At 39.9% G+C, this 27951-nt stretch overlaps 1 protein-coding gene across 2 annotated transcripts in view; it reads right to left on the reverse strand.

Annotated features, from left to right (window-relative positions):
* Positions 1-27951, reverse strand: part of nav3 (neuron navigator 3) — a 128813-nt gene that overhangs the window by 32933 nt on the left and 67929 nt on the right. For both annotated transcript variants that reach the window (XM_042334937.1, XM_042334938.1), the window contains 9 exons: positions 20027-20165; positions 18070-18352; positions 16967-17672; positions 14952-15443; positions 11784-11849; positions 10473-10514; positions 8365-8525; positions 5757-5945; positions 1475-1527 (listed from right to left, as the gene is read on the reverse strand). In XM_042334937.1, the coding sequence (XP_042190871.1) occupies positions 1475-1527; positions 5757-5945; positions 8365-8525; positions 10473-10514; positions 11784-11849; positions 14952-15443; positions 16967-17672; positions 18070-18352; positions 20027-20165 (2131 nt within the window). The remainder of the gene's footprint in view (positions 1-1474; positions 1528-5756; positions 5946-8364; positions 8526-10472; positions 10515-11783; positions 11850-14951; positions 15444-16966; positions 17673-18069; positions 18353-20026; positions 20166-27951) is intronic.

The raw sequence follows: 27951 nt of genomic DNA on the forward strand, positions 1-27951 counted from the left end.
ACTAGATGTCCTCAGCCAAATGGCTGTTTTTCACATGAGTGGCCATTTGCCGGAGGGCAGTTCAACTCCAGGGAATATTACATCCAAGTCCACTCCCATCTCTTCTAATATTCATAGATGTGCACTTTCCAGCAGGAGACACTGGGTAATGTTCAGGAGCAAGAACTCTGGCTGATTTTTTCCCCTCTGTAAAGGCCAATTGCAAATCCCAATCTACTCATCCGCTGAAATCAGCTAACTCAATGGTGCCTGCGATTCAAGCTTACTCAATATCGGAAAGATGGTGAACACACTTCACGCCACAAAACCCAAGACAACCCTAGCTAATTTTCGACACAGCAGCAAATGATCCACCTTAAATCTGTAAATAGTCAAGGTTGTTTCAGCTTGGTTCATTGAGAATTAATTCACGTTGTAAGTACCAAGGGAAGATTTTAACCTTTCTCCTGCCCCCTCCAAAATAACATGTATTTTGAAAACCATTCAAAAAGCAGTGGTGAGATGTTGAAAATATATTCGTTGTGAGGAAATGGAAGAGAAAGTAATTTATGAACAGATTTCATCTTTTAGCTGCTCAGTACTATCTAGCAATGCTGCAGTCTCAATGATAAAGAGTAAATGACCAGTTTCCTTCCATTTTGTGCTTGGTTTAGTCTCAACATGCTGGTCTACAGTGGACAGGCTTGCCATATGTGGGCACATGCCCCCTCCCCTTCCTCCCTTGCTTGGCATCCAATACCATTTTTGTGAAACACTCTGAGACATTAACTTCGGTGAAGGGCACTAATGCATAAATGCAAGTTGTTGTTGTATACTGAGCCCAACATAGTCTGGCACAGATAAGTTGGTTTGAATGTTCTCTTTCCTTGCTGCATCATTCAATACTGTAACCAGTTACCAAATTTAGGGGGAATCAAAAGCAAGATGATAGAAAGTCAATTATCAATACCTACTGAAGCATAATGAAATTAATGGATGTGATAGTAGACACTAAATAATGGGCAGGTGACAGATAAGACAATGGACCACAAACATAGGGGGATTAAATAATAGCTTTGAAATATGTTTGAGCAAGAATAATGGGGCTGTGTATATGTGTCTTGCTAACTAAAGGACTGCAGGAATGACCTATAACCCTCACCTTAGACCTTGTCCTTCAATCTTCAATCATATGCTTAATTTGGTGGAGCAGTACATGCACGCATGTGTGCACACATTCAATAAGATTCACATAACCTGGCATTAACATGGTTCATCTACTGCTGTTGTTTCACAGCTCTTACTGCCAGTTCATTAATGCCTTTGAACTGTCCCCAGCCAGCTCCATTTCTTTAGGTTATTTCACATCATATCAGTGCAATAGGGAAAAATGGGGATTTGGGTTCCTCAGGTTAGTTGGCTAATCTGCTGTAACAGTGAAAGAATCAAAATACAGATTAATTGCGGGTTATCTGTAGCTGGCAGTGATACTTACTGTGGAGTAGAGAGATGAAGTGCTTGATACCAGTGATAACGATGATCCATGGACTGCAAAATTCAAGGAGAGAAATCATTCAGCATTGAAAAGATGCTGTTACTCAGGTACGAGCTCAGAATAAAAATCATACATCGACAGCATATGCACCAATCACAGATGCTACAAGGTGCTCTATAATCTTAACAAACATTGCTACCTGTTTGAAGCTGACTGTTCAAGGAGCTTTCGTTTATTACAACTCAAAGAGTGAATTGAAAATAAATGGCAACAAAACAGTATTTCAAAAACGTCAGGATAACCGAGCACAGCAACAAGCTTCACACCACCAACAGTCGAAGTGCACATACATCAGTGCTTCACACTTTTACACTGTATACTCATCTCATTGCTAACAGTAAATACTTGTAACTGTGTGTTTAATGAGAACTGAGTGCAGGGTAAGACAGTGCTGTAGCAGCAATCAGGCCAAGACATTTCGCACCTGATGAGTTACCCAGTTCACCATGTCATCGGAGCCGAAGGAGGCAAAGGGTGACTGCTGAACACTGAACACTTCCCCACTGGGCTGAAGGGGAGAAAAAAATGGAAGCTATGTCACACCATCCCCCTCCTGACTGTTGGAAAGAACTCCCAGCGGACCAGGATCCATGGACTGGAAGGAGGTCACTACGCTGGTCTGTCGACTTAGAAACAGTGAAGCACACAGAAGGGAACCTTACAACTACCTCTATCAGTTGTGGAGTGAATCTTATATCCATTACTGTCAGTGTAGAGTGAACCTTATAACCTACCATCTAGTGTTTCAGAGCAGCATTCTTGTGAATCTGTGTGATGGACTTTCAGTTATTAAGGAATCCCATAAAGAAATATCTCAAATTAGACCCTATTGTCTACATTGAATGATCCTTTTCACCATCAGTTTTCCAAACAGATGTTCAAACATAAAACCAACAGATAATGGGGACTTTCTACAGACCACAGTTTTGAATAAGTGTGTGGACCTCAGCATTGAGCAACACACAAGAGGAAGTCGGCAGATGCAATGCATCTTTCTGACCTAATCAAAACAGCAGATATTCAAAAGTTGCTTATAAATATATATTCATCTTGTTCCTCATCCGAGAGGAGATTAAGCGTAAAATACATAGTTCAAACAGTTATTTATCAAAGCTACCACAGGGTGGCGTTCCCAGTGCTTGTTACGTGTATATAAATGCCAAGGCAGCAATTTGATTTTTAATTTAATATGATATTACTTTTCTTCTTTTAGTGAGTGATAGAACAAAGAAGCTTATAACTACCAATGTGACTCCAGAGTGAACCTTATAATTATCTGTTAATTGTAGAGTGATCCCCATACCCACTACTGTCAGTAGTGGAGTGAATCTTACAACCACAATTGTCAGTGCGGAGGGCTGCCATTTCACTTGTCTTATAAATACCTACATTAGCAGCAGAGATTCAGCCCTGTTAAAAAAAAAGCTGCCTGGATAAGAGCATAGAAATGAACAGTTATGGAAAGGAGCATTGTAGTCCTTCCGGATGATCCTAACATTTTTAAAAACAAAATATTAAATAATCCAGCATTAATCTGCCTCTCATAGCCCAAAATTGAATGCTTTAGCAAACAGTGACATAATTCACACTGCGTTGATGGATATTGTTTACTTCTACTCCCAAATTCCTTTCCTGACATTTGTTCACATTAATTGACATTTGCCACTTGTCTGCCCAACTCCCTAGTTTATCCACATTTGGCAACACTGTTCCCCATTATCTGCAACTGCCTCTGCCCCACCTTTCCCAATTAGCAATATCAGCAAACTTAGATCGCTTGGTTTCTATTCCCAATTCCATATCATTTCTGCACAGTATAAACAGCATTGGCCCTAGCATGGATTTGTGAGGCACAGACATACTCTTTAAATGACATATATGATAGGCAATAGGAAAAGGAATAAAGTGAGAACCCGAGTATTAACTGAAAATCAACCCATGTCTTGTTGAATCTGAATTTATCTGACAAAGTATTGCTAACGTATTGTCATTATTTCAGTTAGGTCAATTTTGCATCTGCCAAAACCCTTTTTTGTACAGCACATGGTCTACTTACGACACTTGTGCAAGTTAATGGATGAAACAAGGTTCCCGTGGGGACTAGTAGAATGTTTAGTTTATCACAGATACTTTGAACCCACATTTGTTCACCACAGAACTTTGACCCTGTGACCCTCTTTTCAGTCACTGACCGTCAGCACAAAACCTGCAGTGTTGTCAAAAATGAGACGTGCACCGTACAAAGCAGACATTTCAACCTGCAGTCTCAATGTATGGATCTATTGCGTAATGTAAGCATTGCCACTGGAGAAAGTGAGGTGAGTGACTGCCTTCATTTCTGTCTGGGACAAATGATGCAGATCTATTGTGAAGTTTGGAAAGAATTGATGTTTCTTAAACAATGCCAGTGGAAAACCATTAACCGTCTAATTTTGTGAAAGAGCAATGTTGCCACTGCAGGTAAAATTCTTTGGTGCACTTTGTCTTAGTGTCAATCAACACACCATCATTGCTTTCACAAACTGTTGCTTAAAAACCCCCCAGAAACTCCTGTGTTCTCCTTTCGATTTATCTTGGCAGATTTCTTCCAGTCAAGGCAAAACATTTTATAAAGCTGAAAGGTAATGGTGGGATTGAATCACCGGTGCGGGAACACTTGCTCATTTTACTGAGTTATTAATACTGAAACATCACAACCAAGCTGGCAGTGAGAGCAAATGAATCTTCCTCCCAACCCCGCTGAGTGTAGAGTTGGAAGTCTTTAAATCGCCCCAGGTACTTGTTTGGCAGAACCATTAATACACTCTGTATTTATTGAAATTCTAATCTGCTGTTTGCTGTCCGTTTTGTGTATAATTAAACCTCAAACAACTATGAAAACTCCTAAACAACACATTAATTGCATAACCAAGATAAGTAGGTGATACAGTGAATTGGCGTAGTGTCCTTTCCTTACTACAACCTTCGTTCAAATGCAAGCACACCTCGTTGGAGGAAAGTCTCTTTTCTCTTCACTAAAAAATACTTTGTGCAGTCTCAAGTCAACCCAGTTGATAAAGGGTCAAGCTCTCAGGACAAACTAACCCATAAAATGACCCACTCATTTATGGTATCAGTGGCACTGATCAATTTGCACCCGTCCGATTTTCTATAAACCAGGCTCACAAAACACACAGTCACTCCATTTATACAATACATCCTGATGAGGTGCCTCTTGATGTGAAAGGCACTAAATCAAATGCAAAGATTATTATCACGTTATAGCTGATGTGAGAAGTACAATCGCACTAGTACTGAAGGCCTACCCTTGAGATTGGGGTTAAGGCACATCATTGGAGCAAGTACCACAGTGGTAGCATCAAATCTGCAGTTAGTTGTGCTCCACTTGACCTGCAAAACTTGATGCGGATATGTGGTGAGAAAAGTTTCATTATTCTGAACCAACATCCCTTATCCCGAAGAGCAAAAATAAACCGAAGTATTAAGCTGTCTGACGATTATGGATCATTCAACTATCCCGAGAATCAACATGAAATATAATAATAATCCTTGCATTTGATATAGCGCCTTATCATAACTTCGAGACGTCTCAAAGCGCTTCACAGAATATTCTGTAAAGTGAATTGACTGTATATTTTGTGGGCGAAACTAATACAAATGCAACTATGCTGAAAAGCACATTCGGCTGACACTCTAATCCTTCACTGGCAAGTCAGCAGCAAATTGGTATACATTTTGACCCCAGGAGTTCAGTTATAATTGGGTTTTCAACAACTCAGAAACTGAAAGGGTCAGCGCGGTTAAAAGGTATTTGCAGCCACAGCTGTGAACACATCTAATTGAGAACTTGAGCGCTCTGAAGGCATGCGGCAACTGGGCATCTGTAACAGCCAGAAAACAAAAGTAGATTTTCACGTACATTGGTTTAAAATTTATAAAAAACTGACAGGATTCTGGACTGTCACTCGCTACTGCTAAATGTAATGCTTCTAATTGGCCACATGTTCATCCCTCGATCTATTGATCATCAACCCCCATTCAAACCAGTCTTAAATGCACCACGCCAAGTTTACTGTTCGGTGCATTAAAAAACTGCTCACAATTTAAAACAAAACATTTTTTTGGCATTATTATTCTTTTTTTAAAGAAGGGAGTTTGGAGAAAGGAACAAAATTCTCCCTTGCAGAAATTGAACATGTAGGAAAAAGATTGTCACCCATACCTTCCTCCATGCTGTCTCTGAACGAGCCAGACCTGCTCATTGTTCTTGGTCTTTCTTCCAGGGACACCGCACTGCCACACAGCTGAGTGTCTCCGTACAGGTCAAAAGAGGAATCTTGGGTTGGGATACTGTTTGATCGCATCATACTTGGACCAGAATGATGAAATTGGGATATTGCCGTGGGACTGACTGTAAATACAAACACAAATCTCAGCACATCTATGATCAATATGATGCAATTTACACCTATATAGATAGAGATAGATAGAGAGAGAGAGCATTTCACATCGCTGATTAATCAATCTGATAATAAGCAATCCTGACTGGATTGCAAGGTCACACATGTAACAAAGAACAGGACAATGGCTGCAACATTTCTCCATTCATTAGAGATGAGAAAATTGCACCAGGAGGTGTAGAGTCAATGGTTGGATTGATATAATTGCTATAACACTTTCTGTATCACACGCGCACACGCACATTGATCGGATGGTCTTTTTGGAGGAGAACTGTTTCAAACCAAATAATTTTTTTTTTCCAACTGCACATTTTTCAGGAACTAGAGGTTGATGCAAAATCAGCTTGAATATTCACAAGCAGCAAGAATAATTTACATTTATATAGCGCCTTTCATCCCGTGAGGATAACTCAAAGCATTTCTCGCAGCGAGTTAAAGTAGACAAATACAGAGAAGAATATTTCAATGTAGTCTCAAAACAAATACTGTACAGATATGAATTGGTTACAATCACACAATTTATTATGATGTTGCTGAAATTTAAGAGACACTCAGGAACTGAACTACAATGGAAATGGTTAGTGGTAAACAAAGAGAGCCAGCTGTGCTTTGATTTGTACGTCGTAATGAGGAGTCATCTCTTATATAGTTACATGGATTTACTTAGAATCTGCAGCACTGAAACCAACCAATAGGTTCCACTAGTCTGCTGTTTATATTCCACACAAACCTTCACCCCTCCTAATTCCTCTCCCAACCCCAACATGTCCTGCTTCATTTATTTGGCTCCAGCCTCTGGTAAATCCCTTGTCCGCTCCACCATCGATGGCCATGCTTTTGGCTACTCTGCCCAAGACTCTGAAACTCTCTGCCTCAATTCCTCTACCTTGCCCCTTCTTTGCCTGTCTTCAGATCACACCTGAAAACTTTCCCCTTCAGCAGGACCTATAGTCACCTTCTCTCTCTCTCCCTGCATGGATCAGCGTCAAGCTTTGCCATAGTTAAACACTCCAAGACTCTACTCTGCATGAAGGGCGCTATATAAATACAAGTTATTTTTGTTGTTGTTCTACATCAGTGGAACAAGATAAAGCCTCTTTCGATTTCCTGCATTCAGTCTCTGTAATTATTTACAATCTTGTAAGGCAAGTATGCAGAGTGGGCACTTTACAATAATCCACTTAAAGGAGATGAACAATTAGTTTCCAAACATTATTGAATAATTTTTAAAGGATGCACAGGAAGAACATCATTCTTATGAAACCAGTGGGGATAAAATTCCACCCAAGTCTAGATTCACTCCATTAATATAACATTTCAGAGTATGCAAAATTTGGCAAATTGTTTAATTCAGTTTTAACTTGGAAGCCCATTTTCCGCAGTCCTCCAAAAAAAACTCACAGTTGACATGCTTCAAAGTACAAACAGAATTAAACAATTTGTGAAATTCTTCACGATTCCATGAGAATGTCCTCTGGTACCTCAGTCTTCATGTTTGATTTTTGACAGTAAGTGTTGGCAGGCATGGGTATCACAACAGAGACTAATCCTGACCTCACCTGGTGTCCACACATACACATTTACATAGTGTCTTTCACGTCAGAAGTATGTCTCAGAGCCACTGCTGGGTGGAAGCGAAGGGGGTAGCGAGGGGAAGGGTGAATGAAAGCGGGGTCAAATAAATGTATATCTTGAGATGGGATTATACAGGAACAAACCCACTAAGTTATCCACACAATGACCTAACATTGAATTTGAGGGTAAAACAGATGTTTCTCAGATAATGGAAACAAACTTTAAGCACAAAACACATAGGTTCAGACATTGTGCATTTCAGAGCAACCACCCCAGTTCTAACCAAAACCTGCAATTCACGTAACTCTCTGAATTTGCTAATAAAGTGGACAAGGGCATCTCAAAGCTTTCCAAATAAACTAACACCTAACAAGCCAATTGACAATTAAGCGTCCCTGGAGCAATTTAGTTTTCAAAGGGCCTCCACACAATAATAGGACAAGATTTAATTCTGGTTCAATTCCACTGCATACATTTAATTATCGAGTACTGAGGTGATGATGCACAAGCAAAGATTAGGGTCAGTATAATGTAAATTGTGTCCCATTTCATCAGGGCAATCCTCTTCTCAAAAGCAATTACCCAGTAAACCAACATGTTACATTTGATGTCAATCCAGTGAAAATGTAATAAAGTGACACTGAAATATAAAAAAGGCAGCAAGCAGCTAAACCATCTCCAGTGTAACACAAAATGAAGATTTATTTGCCTTGAAATGGGAAGAGATGACTCTTTGCACTATAATACGGTGATCAGTCAACCTAATTGGTGAAGCATTGGCTTGTTGATGCTCACCTAAATGAGTAAAACTGTATTTCCCACTGCAGGGAGAGGAAATGGCAGATGGCGATGGCAGTGGAGACTGACTGACTGTATCCTGAAGGCCTCCAGTTGAGTGAGAGCGAAGCCATTCTTTCCCTTCCTCCTGGCTTGTCTGGCGAGATGATGGCGTATACCTACAAGAATACATTTTCAAGCTGATTCGAGCAGATTGAAACATATCGACCTCAAAGTGGACCTAAGGTATAAGACTTAAATTACCTAGTCAACAAGGAAACCCAGTGGGAGATCAAATAAAGTGAACCACAACACCCTGTTTAAAATCAGCTCAGGCTAGCTCTTTTCTAGATGAATGTTTGCAAGCAGGACAACACATCCAAGTGAAAAAAAGCACAACTGATTAATCTGTCACGATATGCAATAAGAAAGTTTCATACATCAATGCTATTTTTAAAAAAAACTCATCAATACGCAAGTGAACGTCCATCCTTCACAAACCTATTCTGTCTGTAGTCTTTTATTTGATACGGGATATTCTGAATTTAAGTTGTGAATCCCATTGCCATTTTATTTATACTTTTCAAAAAAAAATAAGTTTGGAATTAATTTATTGGGGCAGCTTTCGGTGCTAGATTTGATTTATTGCACAAATGTCTGGAGAATGAGACATACAAACTATAGGTTTATGACATAAAGGAGATAATACAATCAGGAAAAATGTATGATAACGTTCAGGCTAATTATAGATATAGCATATCAATTCCCAATGGCTAAAAGGAAGAACAATCTATAGAGGGAGACCAGACTTCTTTGCTCCCAGTATAGATTGCTGGAGTTAATGTCTACACTTCTCACTGAACAATAAACCAATAATTAAATCTATACTGAGCCAAAAGGAACCATAGAAATGTTATAATTAAAGCTGTTTCCCCCACAGTAGTTTTGATATCGATAATATTCTCCTGCATAAAGAGTTCTTGCAAGAATGACATTTAGAAACAATTTAGTTCAGGGGATATTAAAGGTCAATGTTCAGTGAAAGGTCTGAACACAATTGTTAAAACAAAAATCAGAGTATTTCCACTTTCTGAAGCATTGATGAAGTCTTATAGCAAAGCTTGTGTGCTGGTAATTCTGCATGTTCAGTGTGGTGGTGAAGGGAGAGAGGGGGTAGGCGAGGAGTGCCAAAGACTGTATGTAGTTTTGAATAAATCAAACTATTAAGTTTTATTAGTGAATTAAACATATACGTTTCTTTAATCATTTTTCCTCAATTTTTTTCTTCTTCTCTCTCACCTCTTGAAGACATTTATTTGCCTCCCATTTGCCTTCTACTCGAGTCTGTTTTTAATTGTGAAACGTTTGCTGCTTTATGGCAATTATATGCCTTACACTCAAATAGAACCTTCAAACCAGAGACAAGAGTGGTACCAACTGAGCCTGGCTGACACCCTCCCGAGTGTTAAGAACAATTTATACACTGGTCAGTAAATTGCAAGAAGATTTACTTTTTTGGTTGTCTCAGAGGAATAGAAGGATGGAATTCCAAAGATGGCTGGGGGCATAGTTGCTAACCTCGAGATGTTCTGGCATTGTAGGGAACTAGATCAAACCTATTTGTTATGTTTATTGAACCCAACTCCCTTTTCAATATTACATTCAATAAAAAAAAGAAATCGTTTTGGTGCAGTGAATCGTGTGCTAGAAATTATGGCTTCAAATATATATCTCTTCTGAATGTGCACTGTTAAACCTAAATAGATCAGGTTTAAATTAAGACAAACCTTTATCTTTGCTAATAATCTCCAAAACAGCCAAATTTACACTGTACGTTGTTACGTTGGGTCACTTTTGGGCAATGGAGTCTCTGTAACTAATGGCTTTGCTGAGATGGACACAAAGACATTGAAAATAACCTTTTATCTTTCGATGACATGAACAGGGCTGAGCTGTCCTGAAAGTGTTCTTTGTGTCACAATATAAATTCAAAAGCACAACAGTCAACAGCACACACAAATAACACAAGCACACAAATGCAAAATACAGTATCAAGAGATATAAATGCACATCGCACACTTCCAATTCTCAAATCCAATTAATGAATTATATTAAATCATCTCTACCTTAGTCCCTTTTTAGGTAATGTGTTTCTGTCAAGCTGCACACTGTTAAAACAAAGAAAAATCACCAACAGCACACAAGTAGTAATAATACAATTGCTAGTTATGTAAGAGCCATCAACCTTAAAAAGCAAAGATTAATTATTCAGTGCATAAAGGTTACATTTTCATTCAGGGCAACACATGCTTGGTTAGTGCTGACTGAGTATTTCAAAGGAATCCATGTAGACTTGAGGTGAAAAGAACAGCAAAAATAAGAGGCACATTGGGCTTCATGACACGAGCCTAAACAAGATTGATTGCTTTAAGGTTAGACAAGCAAAATAGTGCAAAGACAGTTTTGTGGCTAGGTTCTGGGGGAAAAAAATGGATTGTGCTTAATGAGTGAGATGGTGTGTGGAGTTGTTAACTAGGGTTTGCAGACTGCAGTCGACCCACATGAGGTCCTGTGAGCTGAGAACAAGTTATTTTCCCCAGAGCACAACTATGTTGCAAGATCTCTTTCACTCTTTGAAACTGGTGGATTGATTTTGAGTCCGCTTTTGAACGCTGAGGTGCACTTAATACCACCGTGCAGCGCTTGGGGTGAAATGAGACATTCATCTCGATTTTTGATCCAAGAGATCGATCGTTATTACTTAAAGTGAAAGAGACAATCACAACAAATGGAACATGTAACAGACACGGTCAAGAAAGAAAATGCAGATGGTCAAAAAATGAATAAAACAGCTTCACGGCAGCCACTAATCAACTGGCGAAAGACAGGATGCTTCCAAAGGAAACTAACAGGTAGTTATTGCCGCAAAGCAATCTTATTAAAAGTGCAGGGTCTGAAAGGAATCTGCTTTTTCACAGCAATAATTTCTTGTCATCAGCATAAGCTAAACATTTTTGTGGACGTCATGATTAGGATAAGATGGACGACAGTAAAACATACTAGATACTATTCACAAAATTGATAGCCATTTAAAAAAAACAGCTTATCCTGGTTAAAATTGTAAAAACAATAAATCTACAAATACAACTTTTCACTCCACTAAGTGCACATAACACTTATCGTGATCTCGATAGTAATTTAAAAGCTTCAAGAGAGAATGCGTAAAATATTATAAGGCTAATTATATTATTATTTTAGTTAGATGTCAAATGCATTACAGATACGAACAAGCATTCTTTTAAAATAATTAGTCATGCCATTTTCTGAGCGAGTTTTTAGAAAGTGAAGCAAATGGATCACATTTTAATCTCCTTTCGTGACCTTCTCGCAGATTCTGCTTGTGTGTAATTCTGAATAGGAACCAGGAGGTCGATTACCTGCTTTGTTTCCTTGGATAGGTGTTTCTGCCATAGTGAAGACTAGTACAATGAAAAGAAAGAGGACTAATAGTGAAGATGACAGATGATAGAAAAATAGTCACAGACAGAAAGGTGGGGGGAACAAAAATGGGAAACAAAGTTAACATCTCCAAAAATGTAATGATCAATTGTCTTATGAATAAGAAATGTCACATTCTCTTGAACATCTTTGCCTTTTTTTTTCAAACACTGGGAGAATACCTGAGGCTGTGAAATGCATTGAAATATTTTGTGACAGTTACTGCTTCAAATGAGGGTTTGCACTGATGAGAGCACTTGCGGACAAATTCCACTTGGGTCAACTCAAGAATTATTCTAGTTATGTAGCATTTCAGAGCATCCAGAATTTGGCAAGTTCTTAGATAAATAATAATATAATATAAATACAGGCTTAACATTAAGCCGTTTTTCTGTAAGTTCTTTTAAGAACTTCTCCCCAATTGTGTTCCACCAAGTGTCACATTTCGCCCACAAAATGTACAGTCAATTCACTTTACAGTATATTCTGTGAAGCTCTTTGAGATTTCTCGAAGACGTGATAAGGCGCTATAACAGAGAAAGGATTATTATTATTATTAAATGTCACATTTTTTTATTATTATTCACAAAGGATTGTGTTTGTACTGATGTTATAAGCCAGTTATTGATGACTCAATGCCACCACGTTCTACTAAAGACACTCCACTTAAAATATTAAAGCAAAATATTTTGATGATTATGAGATAAATAAGGCATGCTCTTCAACTCTTCAGCAGGGAGCTTGGAAGCATTCAATTAATGTGTAGGTGGCCTTGCCCTCCATCCAGAAGCATTCCATTTTCCTTTTTGGTCAAGCAGGATGTATGACATGCAGAAACCCACCACCATGCTTAAGAGAATCCAAACCAGACTGAGAGATCCATGCATCCCATCTATACATGGATATTTTCGTGTCAGGAATGGAATGCATACTTTCTCCCCGCAAGGTTTCACCCTGTTTACGGTATTAGGCACAGGTTGGCAAGAGCCAAGGTTTGGGGACCCCAAATTGTGTATTGGGGTGCTGCTGGAGTTTAACCAGCTAAAACTACACAGCTCAGCATTGAAAACACTGACTGGCAAACCTCCAGCTGCATGTCCAGTCACAGCCATCCTAAGACTCTGTTAAGACTTCATCTTCGAGTGTTAACACGAGTTAAGTGAAAAAAAAATCCTGCCTCCAGTGACTGGTCTGCTGCTCCAAGTCCTGTCAATAAGCCAGCCAGGCTAACTGATCTGTCATCAGCAATGCCCTAGAGTACTGACTGCTAACCTGCCTGGTTCACAAACCGAACTACTGAGACCACCAGAGAGGTTTGACTCCATTCAACAATTCGTTGCCAAGCTCATTACCTTAGAGCCAATTCAGATCAACATCTTTGTTCATCCTCTGACCTGAGGCTGGGGATTGCGTCCCATCTTTCATTTCACAGTACAATTCATTGCAGTGACATATATGCTATTTTGTTGGGCTGCTTTTCAAATATACTATGCTGAACTTTCAAAAGTGAGTATCTGTTCTCTCTTTGAATATTAATGTGAAGCTAAGCTTGAGGGGGTGAGGAGGGGGAGTGGGGTGGGACTGGGGACAAAAGGGTTTGTCGATTTTCACCTTCAACCCAGACAGATGGACTAACTTGCTCCTCTTTTTCTTTACGACACGTGATTCAAATGAGCTCAGACAGTTTCAGCTCATTACAAGTTTAAGATTGTAGCATAACACAACAACGACTGGCAATCTCACTCAAAGCTCACAAGAATGGCTGTGTGACTGTGGACAATTTGCAATGATGTAGCAGAGGAAAGGGAGAGGGGTGGGAGGGGGGGTTACTCTTCTGAGACCTCATGTTAAGACACAGCAGAAGGAGCTTTCCTCTGTGTGTAACCATATTACTACATGATCTGTAAGTGCTGATAATGGGTAATGAAATTAGAAAATGTTCCATTCCCCAGCACTGACATGTCTCAGCTTGAAAAACACACGAAAAGAAACTTCAGCACTGCAAAAGATTAAATTAATAATAAAAACAATAATTACATATGATTCAGGCAACTGAAGTAGTCAGTTCTGTCAATTTAATGCTGCCGTTAGCCTCTATTGCTCAGTGAACAGTACGCACGTCAAACTGAATGGCATATTATGTGTCTCAAAACAATTTTTTTAAGGTAATTTTAGAGAACCCAGCAATCCTGAAACAATGCTATGTCTTGACTTTCACTGTCAGGGAAACTGCAATGCTGCAGATGACATGGAGAGCTCTGCCTTTGCAGACTACCTCACTGTAACATACAATCTATTGAGCTTCCTCCCAGAGGGAATTTCTTCAGGCTCCGACTACATTTCCCCTTGTGACTTCCCTTGTTTTTCACATTCTTTGATTTTTCCATCGCCTGAAATATTGCAAAATGATTTCGCTGAACATACGACCACCACCATCTGGTACTTGACATCTGGATTCTGGGTATTGAATTCAAAGGTTGTGTTCCAGTGAAAATCAACCAAGGATTTGAGAAAGACAGACTACTTATGAAGTATTAGGACTCAATTATTTCAGGTAAATACGGTAGTAGGAAACTTTTATTCTGCAACGCACAGTCCCTGACTCGATTATCTGGAAGAACTGATTATAATACTGTATGACCCCCAGGTCCCACTGCATCACTGAGTATCTCACAAGTCTGATACTCACAAGGGATAATATATTTTGTAGTAAACTACCGGTCTCGGGCATTTATCCTCTATCTAGAGATATGAAATGATACTTAATGAGATAAAAGCACTTCCTAAAAAACACAAATGTGATTTAAAACCCAGCTTTGCATTTACAGAATCGTTCTACACAATATTATGTAACACTACACTAAGGATCATTTGCCACTTAAGGTTGATTTGTCATTCAGATGCGGTTTCTCATCTACATTGGATATTCTTGAATTTAAGAAGAAATTTGCCGAGTTGTAAATGATGCAAAATATACTTTAGTGATTGAAAAAATGATGTGCAGCGTTTCACTAGAATCCACATCATTTATAAGAAATGCTTCACGGCTTATTGGCATCTGTGCATTTGGATTGTGAATCGCTCTTGTATACCTGGACCTCACTCACCTTTCAGAGAGTGTAGACTTGACACTGCCAGTTCTCATTAACAGACTCTGCACATCTCCTTTGGGTGTTGAGGTTAGTCCGGATAAAGAGCCGTGATGGCTGAGCGGGAGGTCGATGGACTCCGAGCTGGTGTGAGGACTCGTCAGAGAGGGATAACTCAGGGTGTCCTTGCTTCCCCCAGGTGAGCTGCTGAGACTTGCTGTCCTTTGGTGGCCACTGGAGGTCAAAGAGTGTATTGAGGCTGGGCTGGAAGCGAGAGACTGACTCAGGCTATTTCCCTCTGTTGGCAGTTCGGAAGGTTTGGAGCACAGCGAGCTGCTACCCCCACTACTGATTTGTCCACTTGCAATGCTGCATGCCCCAGAAGAAGGAGATTCCAAGCTGCCCTGTCGAACCAGTGAAGCGTGAGGATTCAAGATGACCGTTGAATTCTTCACTGTGTCTGCACTGGGCACAGAGCCAGGCTTTCCACTTTGTTTCGTGCCAAATAATCTGAAACACAAAATAAGATTCGACACATATTTGAGTAGATGTCTCAAGTTGTGACAAGTTGTCTTCCACACAAAAATAAATCAAGATGTTTCAGAAGCAAACGCTCGCAAATTCAATTCTTTATCCCAAAATGAATTAGGGACAATGTATCTTTTCAATCATTTTCCAGCGCCTTGGGACGTCCTCCCGACGTGAAAGGCGCTATACAAATGTAATCTTGTTGTTAAATAAAAAATCGATATCACAAGATCGTACACAAAATACGTCCACAAGATATAGTCAATTCACTTTACAATATATTGTGAAGCGCTTGGACACATCTCAACAACGTGATAAAGTGCTATACCAAATGCAAGGGTTATTATTATTATCGTTGAAGGATGTGTGAATAGATGATCATTTTTCCTTATAAGGCACATGCTTTAATACAGATTAGAGAATTTACTGTATAAATTCTTTGGACAGGACAAGAGAAAAGAGTTCGGTTCAAGTAATGGATATGTTCATTTTTCTGACTTCTAGATACATTTTGTTATTGTGCAAGGGGTGCAACTTCTGGGAGGGAAGGGTAATATTTATCTTATATTTGCCTTTATAGGTCAGATATAGCCCAGTTTGCTGCAGAGTAAAGATTATTTTACTCTGATCTTAACAAGATACTTTAAATAAACCAAGCTCAGAGCAACACACCGTATAGCTAGCACTTCAATTTCCCACAAAGCCATTCTTATGACTTCACTGAGTAAAACAAAATGCAAATAATGCGCTAGGTTACAGATAGGTTTGTGCTGTGTATTCCAGATCGCTAGGTCTGAGAGGGACTGACAAGACTCACTTTTTGTTAATAATAATAATAATAATTTAGTCACTCAATCCACAACTATTTGTGGGACATTGCTGTGCGCAATCGGCTACCCTGTTTTGCCCACAAAATATATAGTCAATTAACTGTACAGTATATTCTGTGAAGCGCTTTGAGATGTCTCGAACACGTGATAAGGCACTATATCAAATGCAAGGATTATTATTATTTCACTTCATGGACCTTACATTTGCCAGAGAGGCCTTCAAATTATCAATCTGGGCAGGGTTTCATCAGTCAGGATTAGTCAGGTACCAGGGGTAAATGGACAGCTGTTAAATACTGTCCCACATAATTCTCGAGGATGAAACTGTGAGCATTCCTTTGCTGGTGACAAATAATTTATTCACAATGGAATAGCCATTAAAGCAATGTATGCAGATGACAAACATCCATCTAAATGTTTCAGGGTGATGTGATGAAGGAATAAGTCTAGTTGCTTAACATTCTGGATCAGGCCTGTTCATTACAATATAATTTCTAATTGTTCCCATCATTGTCCCCCTTAGCTGGAAGAGAAGTCGGCTGCTGTGAAGGCTTTGACCTTTCAGTAGGCAGCTCTCGGACTGAAGCCTTGGATCATCCGGTTTGGATGCCAATTCTCAATAAAAACCTGCCTAATGGGCCATCGACACACATTATTTCAATTAGCGTCACTAACCTGCGGAATGTCGGAGAAGAGATGTCAGGATATTTTGAACCTTGCTGTCGCAGTCCTGGTGTTCCACTGCTGTTCACTGAGGTGGGACTGGATTTTGGAGAACTTGACAGTGACATACTTTCAGGGTCAGATACCACCACTTTTTCCCTTTCTTTGTCAGTCTGACTTACACCGACAGGGCTACAGCGCCCGGAACCCACCTTGGTTGGTTCTCTCAGTTTAGAGCCAGTCGCACCGGTTGACTTGCTGCTAACATTGGAATCGATGCTGCTCGTACTCGATCTATGTCCACCTCTGCTGGCAATGTTGCTGGTGCTCGATTTTGCCGGCCGTGGCAAACTGCGGTACTGCAGATTGGTCCTGGAGCTTACCAACAAAATCCCGTCCTCCTGGTTCTGGGAACCATCCAGACTTGTCTTTCTTGCAGCGGCAGATTTACTGGGGATCCCAGAAGATTTGGGTATTTTTCCTAAAGTAGCTGATCCACTGGTCACAGTGGCTCCACTGGCTGTTATGACAGTAGACGAGCTAACGGCAGCCTTCTTAAATCCAAAGGAGCCTGTGGTCGGTGGTCTTGCAATGCCTGAAGGGGGCTTCTTTCCCTCATCTCCACTGCTTCTCCCCGCTTCTGATGGAGAAGGTTGGGCAGATGTGCCTTTGGGAGACATCTTTCCTTTATCGGAACCTTTTACATCATCTGTTTTTCCTGGAACATAATGACATCTACGTTTACCGTAATTAATGCATTGTAAGCACGCATGCCTTTAACATTTAGCACACTGTAATATCACCACATGGTAAAGAAATAATGGGAACATAACAACAGTGTCGCAGCTGGCTCTAGATTCAAATAAAAATGAACCTTTGGGGAAAAAGATGAGTTAATCAATGGTAGAATTATTAGGCAATTAGCACCATTGGTCTTAAAACTGTCTGACCTTAACCAGTCTCAGCAATTTCCCCAGTAAAGGATTAAAATCATGCAGCATCTGTCTCAATTAATAGCTCATCTCTAGCTATTTACCATGCAGTGGTTCTAGCTGGAAGAGATTTTCGTGATTGCTGTGTTGCAAAACTTGACAAACTTTTTATATTACTCTTACCAAAAGTTTTTAACGTACTTGTTCTTGTTTTGTTCCGAGATGACGTCACCCCTACTTGTGCTGTCATACCACGTCTCCACGATCCTGTCTGCGACAAGGGTAAAGAGGACTTTTGCCCTCCCTTCTCTGAATCGTCCGACAAATCCGAGGGATTCCGCTTCCATTTATCAGTTGATTCCATCTTCAGGGTGTCCAGTCCCTCTTCAGCTCTCCTCAGTTCCTCACCGCTATTCCAGGCAGTTTCATTTTCTGTCACTGAGTGCTTCTCTGCACTGGTTTTCTGCTGCTGACAAAAGCATCAAACAGAATTAGTTTCCCTCTGTTTGGAGTGATTGTGAGGATGGGAGAAATATATGGTGTGAGAGCATCAAAGTCAGCGCTAGGAATAGAACATATCTTCCTATTCTCTACCTCACGTTTGCATCAAGCATTTCATGTCAGTTATAGAATGCAGAACTATTAAGTTCTGTAGTCTCACGCTCACTGGAAATTAGATTATGTGTGCCCATGTGTAACACAACTGACAAAAGAACATTTTCATTCCTCAGAGTGGCTTGATTTCAAACCATCTCCCAGGGGTAAAACTAAATGTCAAAACTCACTACGTCAACCAGTGCCACCCCACATCCTACCAAAAATCCAGTAGATAATGTTTCATGTTAATACAGTTTCATTTTATGCAAAAATATGCAACATGACCAATGTTGATAGAATTTAATTTAATTTGTATAATAGGCGAATGAATTCCATCGCAATGCTTGAAGCTTTTTACATTTTTTAGTTCACATTTTAGTCAATAAAGTGTGGTTCTTTCTTTACCCCCCTCCCCTCCCCCGGAGAATTGTTTCCCATTTGAGAGGTATTCTATTTCCATTTTAAATGGGTTGAATAGCCTTTTACCATTGCAAAATTACTAAGAAGAACCTCTTTCTGCAAGTACAGCCAACTTCACTTAAAAACGTAAAAGTATATTCCTTGCAATGAAAAATCAACTAAAGCCTATTAATTTCTAATTAATGAGTTCTGTCTAATGCATTATTAGAAGTGGTCATTTGTTTCAGCCCTAATGCTAATTTGCATGAGAATAAATTTAAAACGCTGTCGTCCCAAACTCCATCAGGTTAAACGCTGACGTAAAGGAATGAATCCAGCATGGCAAACAGTCGAGGCAATCCAACAGCACAAGTCAGATACATGAACCTGCCTTCAGTGCTTGAAGACAAAAAGATTCCTCTGCCTTTCTGTGTATTTCTGTATTTTTACTTTTCTATTTTACATTGTAAATGGAAGAACGTGAAATGCTTCCCTGCTCCCATCCACATTAGAGTACCCAATTTATCACAGGATTGTCACAGTCCTAGGTACAGGTGCCCTGGTGCTACTCTTGGTCAGGGAATGGTATATCACAAAGAAGATGGTGAGAGGCAGACACCTTGCGAGATGAGATGTATGCTCATTATTATTGCAGCTGACATATAAAAGGAGTAGAATAGGAAAGCGCAAGATGTACTCAGTAAAAAGAAAAGGATATTTTAACCAGATGAAGATGATTATGTACCTTGGAACCACCTGCTCTGTCTCCCACAGTATCCCTTTCTAAGACAATTCTGTACATTTCCACAATTACCGGGCAAAATGATTAAATAAGCATCTTGAGCTCGCAATTTTTTTTAACTTGCCATTTAATCTCATCATGCACAGGCATTTTGTCACGCTGGGACCAATCTCTATGATGTTAAAAGGCACTAATTGTAAATGAAAAGTAAAAGTCTCCCACTTAATTCTACACAAGAGCAGTTAACGTTGCATCTAAAATGACTCAAAATGAATATTGAAAATCGATAAAATTCACTGTGGCCTATTTATTATTTTGAAAAATTCTCTTCCTTTTTTCCTACACGCCTGGAGAGAAGTCAGATGGCATCAGCAGAGATAAAGTTTCATTTGAGACATGTACCTGAGATCTCGTGTTCTTTCTGGAAGAGGCAGTAATGTTGGAATAAGAACTGACAGATGAGGTTGTATTCAGGTCATCGGTACTAAGGTTGTCAAGGGTGTCACTCAGGCCACTGCTGACTGAACTGCTGTCATCCCAACTGATGCAATAATAAAAAGAATAGTTATTAGTTACATGGTCATAGTTACACAGTAATGTTAATTACACAGGTTTGCACAAAGTTGGATGTACTATACAATTATTGATTTTGTTGAACATTGGTAAATGGCTGAAATTGTCCCTTTTTCTCAAACTTTTGTCAAAATCGTAGAAATTATTACAGGTCAAACGGGACTCCATAAAGTAACCAGAACCAAAATGTTGACAGTGGAAAGATTACACACAACATTCTCACAACTGTTGTTACACGAGAAGTCATGACACATTTCCCATATTTTCAAATTAAAAAAAACACATTTCGCGTTTTATCCTGGACTTCACCTTCCTTTATAAGACTATCATGTTCGTTCCTTCGTTACATGTTCAAAACACTATTGGGGTCATCTGGAGCGCAATGAATTGCACAAACTTTCAGCGCTTGAAGCACTATCTCTCATGTTTGCAGTGATGAAAGTCACAAGTATATAGCAGTTGTTTTTAAGACAGCAAACTGGCAGTATTTTGCAAGTTTACTGCAATGCAAATTTAACACCACTAAACTTTGGTTCCCCTTTATGTTTCCGCAGCTTCTGTGTATTGTGCATTTTATTAATAAAAGAAGAAAACATTCATAACCTCAAATACAATAAGCTGAAATCATCTGGCAGCACATTGGAAAACATATTTTTTTCATGTTTGATTTTATTCCTCTAAAGTCATTCCAATGTATTAATTTCATAATGGGATTCAGTTCTGCAATGCTTTTTTCTTCCCCCCCCCACCCGCCCCCCTTTCGCTCACCACAGTAAAAGAGCTACATTTCATGTCAATCAAAGATATTTGCATAATTTCTCTCTGAGATCACAGACTTCAAATATTTTAACTATTAACATCTGGCACTGTCATAAATATTTAATTTGAGCAAAGAGAATCTAGCACTTCTTCAGGGCAAGAACTGTCACCCTGTACCAAAAAAAGGCACTATTTAATCTTCTGCTCCTTGTGGTTTCTTAATTTAGAAATATTGATGATATAAAAAAGACTTAGTCCGTTACTTAGCCTTTGCTAATTATCCATCCTGCAAGCAAAGACAGCTGTAATATTTATAAAATCTGTAATTATTGAAGGTTATGTTATTTTAGAACATTTCAACGAACCAGATGGTTTAATCACAGTGAATTAAGCAGAGACTGCTGACTCGATACTTGGATTCAGTTTGCTTGAAGCATTACATTTACCGACCAATTTCCATACAGAACAATCTACAGAACATAGGTGTCTCCTTAATTCCACCCATTGTTGGCAATGAATTGCCATGTGGAATCTATCGAAATCCCTTTGAACAATGTTTGAAATTGCCTCATATACTTTATAAAGAATACAATATATTTATATATGTGAATAGAAATAATGAATACAATCTTTCCCCTACCTTTTTCTGGCTACACTTGACAGGGCATTATTTAGCAAGAATTATGGACTAAATTATAGATCATGTAAATTAATTGAACTGCAAGAATAATTGTCAAACCATCACCCGCCAAGCCACTAACGTACACCTAACAACAACAAAATTACATTTATAGAGTGCTTTTCACGTTGGGAGGATGTCCCAGAGATCTGAAGCGTTAAATGCAGCTAAATCTTTTCACTACCTCCAGACTTGATTTTTCCAATGTCCTCCTCAATAGCCATCCCAGCTTTCCCACCCACAAAATGCAACTCATGCAAAATTTGGCCACTTTTTACCAGGATTAAGCTTTGTACATTGTCTGTACTCACCGGGCTCCACTAGCTTCCTGTAGATTGACAGTTAAGGTCCTCACACACACCTACAAATCACTACGAGCCCATATCTCTCCCTATCCCTGTGCCTTTCTCCAGTCTCACTCGCTTGCTCATCCCCTCTGCCTGTCTCTTTCTCTCTCTCTCTCCACCCCATCACAGGGAGATCATTACAAAAAGCCACAACACTCTAAATGTTATGTTCTCTTTCATTCTTACTTCAGTAATGCCACCTGGTGCTAAGTGTAGTGACTTATGCATGCTTACAATAAAAGGAGACAGTGAAAATCGCTGCATTCATGACAGTGTATGCCCTGCACATTTGGCAGCAAAACAGCATGACTTTGAAAGTACATGGAGTTTCAGGCAGCAGAAATCACACTGGAGCATTGCAAACATGCACCTAGAATGCAATAGAAATATAAAGTGTATGAAACAACACTCACTTTCCCATAGATGACCGTAAACTGAAAGCGGAATAGAATGGGAAGTACAGCGCACACTTCCCATTCCACATCACGTTAGCTGGAAGTGAAATGACTTTACTCTCATCAACATGGAGACAGCATTAATGGAAAGAGAAATACCCCTCCCAAAAAGTGAGGTTGAAAGAAAAATATAGATTTATTTTTCTACCATGGAACAATAGATCTATGGTAGAAATCTGTCATTTCTACCATGATCGGTGCATGAGGTGAAAGGGCAGAGCGCTGAGAGAGAGAGTAAAGTGCCACAGACTACAGATATCTTAGTTGTCAAATCAGTGTGTCGAGTTATCACTGAAATAGTTACCAATGTAAACTGAAGGCCACTGTAGCAAACTGATCAAACCTGGTTCATCCACACCACCACTTTTAAACTGGTTCTTCCAGGGCAAGATCTATAAGTCCAGTTGCAAGAAGCTACAGAGCAGCGCCGTTATAAAACACATTGTTACAGAACCGTTTATAACACGAATAAATGCACCCCCATTCACTGCGAACAAATCCTTGAGTCCTTCGCACTGGCCAGTTCCCAGATTCAAAATAGCCCTGATTACATCACCACAAGCATCGTTTTCTTCACATGCCAGGCAGACAGACTTGACTTTGGCAGGAACTAGATGAGCCTGAAGTCTGCCGTTTTATTGAATCCAGCTCTCGTGAACTCACCGTAGGGTAGTGCAGGATTTTATAGATCCCAACCATTGAGTTATAATGTATCTGTATCAAGAACGGTGCAGATTGTCACTGGCTAAAAATGAAGGAGCTGCCCAAGCCAGGGTGTGGACATAACCTGCCTGCACAGAATTAAATGCTATTGTTTTGGTTATTCTGTGGATTGGGTGTTCAACTTAACCTGAGCCCGTGTGTGCAGAGCTTCAGCTTCCGACTACAGAGCCTGAAGGTTTGAATAACACGTAGCAACGGTTCTGTTCACTATTCCAGCCCAATCTAAAAGACTCTAGTCTGATTCTATCTTTAAAGTCTAAGTAGGCCAAGCCGGTATACTCTTCACTGATGACATCCTTTGAAAAAGTCACAGTTTGCCACCAATGCAGATAATTAGGAATTCGAACATCTTGCCTTTCTAAATTAACAGCAGCTGAAGTGCTGTTGTGGGTCTAACTGTCAGCTGTGGCCTTGAGTCTACCCATCCACTTGCACCAAGTGACATTTTAAGTTGAGCTTCAAGGGTGGAATATTTCATTGCTGCAAGACAGAATGATCGGAGGAGTCCTGTCTTAAATACATTACCTGAATATTAACCTACATTGGCTAACTGTCATCGAGATGTCTGTGATTTAGTTTGTCAACCTCCCACTGAAAAAAACTGCAAGAGAGGTGATCTCTCATGATGTGAAAAAAGTGGGTCAAAAGGAAATGGCAGGCACTGTCCAAATGAAAGTGGACTGATTTTGATCATAGTCTTACTATATCCACCATGCTGAGACTTTACATACCTTGTTATAGACAAAGTCTGCAGGCTCACTAAACCAGTTTGATTGAATGAATCACACAGAATAATATTTCAACAAATACATTTGACAGCCAGGTTTGTTCAAATTAGCTGCCAAAGTAACCAGATATTGGTGCTCAGTTTTGATTACTCACACATATAAGAATCATACCAGGGTAGGTTTGGCATGTAACACAGCTTAGATTCTGTAAGAATTCATTGGACTTGGATCACTGCAGCACCATGAAGTCTATTTATTATTCATAACTTCATGCCTTACCATTTAAACAACTTTAACAATAGGGTATAAAAGAGCGTCTATTTTTGTATAATTTCCAACTGATTTAAAATTCAGATGAGAGAGATTACGTGCACAGATTTTTACAGCATGGAAACAGGCCCTTTGGCCCAACGGGTTCAGACTTCACATGATCCTCCACCTCTCCTAATCCTTTCTCCCATACCCCTCGATTACCTTCTCCAATATATAACTCTCAAAGTATCAATAGTTAAAATATGTAACTATTATTATTATCATGTGGTTCCAAGGTATTCACTTCTGAGAGTGCACTCTCCACGGCAGTCAGATGTGACCCACATCAATGCTCCTTACTATCAACACTGATGGACACTCTTCATAAAAGTATGCCTGGTCTCTCTGGATGCAGACTGGGAGTGACATACATTAAAACATTTCACAGCATAACTGTCACCACAATTTTAAAGCCTCTCTTCTCCTGGACAGGATCCACAAAAAGGCTTGCTGTCTGATAAGTGACCCTTTTCTCATATCCTGGCATTCTCGCTATCTTGTCTCTCTCTGCTTTAGGAAAAAAGAACTATGGTCACTCTCACATTTATTTCTTGTTCCTTTAAAAATTTGAAATATGCACTTAAACCCATCACATTTCATTTCACCAAATATTGTTTCCCTCCAGTACTTTGACATTGTGCAAGTCTCACATTTGTCTACAAATCTATTCATGGCCTGGCTTTTCCCTACCTCTCCGACCTGTTTACTCCCCACACCACCACCCACTGACTTCACTCAGCTGGCTCTGGCCTCTTGCTTATCCCTCATCCAATCGTTCCACCAACAGCCACTGCGCCCTGAAACTTTCCAATTCTCTCCCTCAATCCCTCTGCCTTGCCCCCTCCTGCTCCAATTTCAGATCACGCCTGAAGACCTTCCTTTTCAACCTTATGTTAATTTGCAGTTAGGGGAGATTCAAAACAGGATAAAGAAACCAGAGAGAGAAAAAAATGCCATCACGCTCAAAGAAAATATGGAAATGTTTTGAAATTTATTCTTGTCCCGTCTATTTAGTATTATCTTCTATCCCCACCTTCACATTTCCCTCTGATTTGCTCCTTGTATTTACACTGATGGTCGCGAGTTATATGGGAATGCAATTTGACAAGTGACAGCTATCGTTCTGTATCTTAACCCAAGTGATTGTTCATGAGCAAGTTGGGAACGGTGGCTGTCAAGGTTAATCCTATCCTCACTGACTATGACACAAAGTGACATCTGGCAGAGTTCACTAGATAATAATTAGGATTGGGTATCCGGGACAATATTCCTATCCTTAGCCCAGGAATGCTGGTGCCACTTGTAGTTCCTCATATGAAATCAACCAATTGGACAACCAGTGATATGTCTCAATGCTGTATTGGTAACTTGAGCCAAAAATTCTCCTAATGGCCTAGTGGGTAAAAACATTGACCAGTGCAGCAATAAGCCATATAGACCAGAAGATTGTAAATTCAGATATCAGTCTGTGTTGTTTCAGGCAGTTAGCAGTTGAAGCATTACAATTAGCTTCTAACCAGAGGGTCCAAGGTTTGAGTTCAGCTGAGCTCAGACAAGGCAGCAGCCAATGCACTATAACTGATCTCAGCATCCCTGGAAGGAGAAAATCAGCCAAGATTCTTCTCCTGCTTCTGGTGGCCGCTGTTTGAAAGGGTTGTTTGTGAGGATTGGCTCAGCTGTGATTTCCACTCCCATCCCACCCGCCCCCATTGATGAATGGGCTGCCAACACTCACATGCATTCTAAGGCTCTTTACTGGTGCACAACTCATTGCTCAAAGCAAGACCGAGCACACATGAACGGATGCTTGGGTAAGGTTTCACAGATTGGCCGATCCTTACAGAAAACTGCTCCCAAGCAACTTCACACGAGGAGTAAAACACGGAAAGTGCACATATACATACCATATAAATAAGATCAACAAAATAAATTATTGATGTGCTTCTGCTTTTAAGTTCTCAGGATTTCTTCTTTGCATGATCTCAAAGGAATAAATTCATGCTGCTGTATAAAGCCCTGCATGTTTTGCACTGCGCGTCAGGTCTCAGCTGCCAGTCTGCTGCACCTTTTACGTTCCATAGCTGCAGGCGCTTTGTTCCTATGACTCCTCATGCTGTTCACAGCTTGCTTACTTACAGTGTTGGCCAAGACAATAAAGGAACTTCCTTTCCCCCCCACCCTTTCTATTCGACATCATTGCGGTTTCTCAACTAGACAAGATGAAAGAGCGCTATGCCTGGGGATAATCAGGCACACAAGAATTCAGATAAGTCATGCAAATAATGCCTACCTGCTGGAAAGAATCAGAAAAGGTATCAGCACTGGATTTTAAAGCCCAGTATTATGCACTTGCTGCTTTTACCTTGTGACTGCTGTGATTTCTATTTTCAGTATCCTGTGCGCTCGCTTCTAAAAGTGCACCAGGCAGCTTCAAGTGCAAATGATGAGATTGCATCAATTACACCAATGATGGATGAACACACCACTCGCATCTTATCTACCACCAGGGAGTTTGGAAAAGACACATCCCACAGTCGCATTGCTCACCTCTGACCATTAGATCACAGGGAGAACAAGGGCAGCAAGGGCAGAAACTGAATTTACTTTCAAATGTTCAGATATACAAAGGCAGAAGGACAAGAAGATTCGGGGATGTGAGGGGCAATTTTAGGACAGGCATAACAAAGTATTTATTTGCACACATGAGAAACAGCAGCGCACAACATATACAGTCAATTCACTTTATAGTGAAGCACTTTGCGATGTCTTGAAGACATGATAAGGCGCTGTATCAAATGTAAGGATTATTCATAGCTTATTCCTTTAGTATTTCAAACCCCAACCAATGTCTCGATGCACTTCCACAAAAGACATGAAACAACAAATACACTCCACAACAACACCTTCAAAGCATGAAGTCCAAATCCAACCTCACCCAGCACAATAATGGAAATAACCATATTCATTTTCATTTCCCACTGCCCCAAGCCAGCCTGTTCCACCCAAAACATAACGTTATCCAAGTGTGCACAGCAAACCCAACAAGGATTGTTTCCATGTACAGTGCACATCTGCAAATGTCATAGGAATAAAAATAAAAGCACAATGACTTAGCAACATCTGTAAAGCCACACGACGTATTGAAATAAGACAATGGAATAAATGAAGAACAGGCCCTTCCACCAAAATGGTGCTTCTTTGGCTATAATCCAGCTGTGCAGAGCCATGAGCCAAATTTCCTCAAATCAGAACCAGGGGAGATACACAGACTTGGCATGAAAAAGAGTTCCAAAAATCTGTTGTATCTTCACTTGAGTTGAAAGCTGAAAAGCCACATGTTTCATTTAAAATCAACTGGATTTTCAATTTAGTTCGAAACACGAGGCATTCTAAAACGGAATTAAATTCCCAAATTAGGAATAAAAGATCAAAAATATCCCATGGCCTCGCACCTGCACTGCAATTTGGCCTGGACACTGAGTTTTGAATCACACTCTTGAGTAACGTTGACCGAAGTGGAATAAAATAAAATGCACTGTTTCTTTCCAGTGAACAGAGAGGCTTGGATCTCAATTACTTAATGAACAGTAGTCCACACCACACAACCCCATCTTCTTGAAACGTATCCCTCGTTCAAAATGTTCTCTTTTAGAATCTCTTAGACTCGGCACCAATGCTATTATCCAAAGGTATAAGCTTCAACAACAACAAATTATATTTGCATAGCACCTTTCATGTCGGGAGGACGTCC

Source organism: Callorhinchus milii, unplaced genomic scaffold (assembly GCF_018977255.1).
Source record: "Callorhinchus milii isolate IMCB2004 unplaced genomic scaffold, IMCB_Cmil_1.0 Scaffold5, whole genome shotgun sequence".
NCBI classification, from domain to species: Eukaryota; Metazoa; Chordata; class Chondrichthyes; order Chimaeriformes; family Callorhinchidae; genus Callorhinchus; species Callorhinchus milii.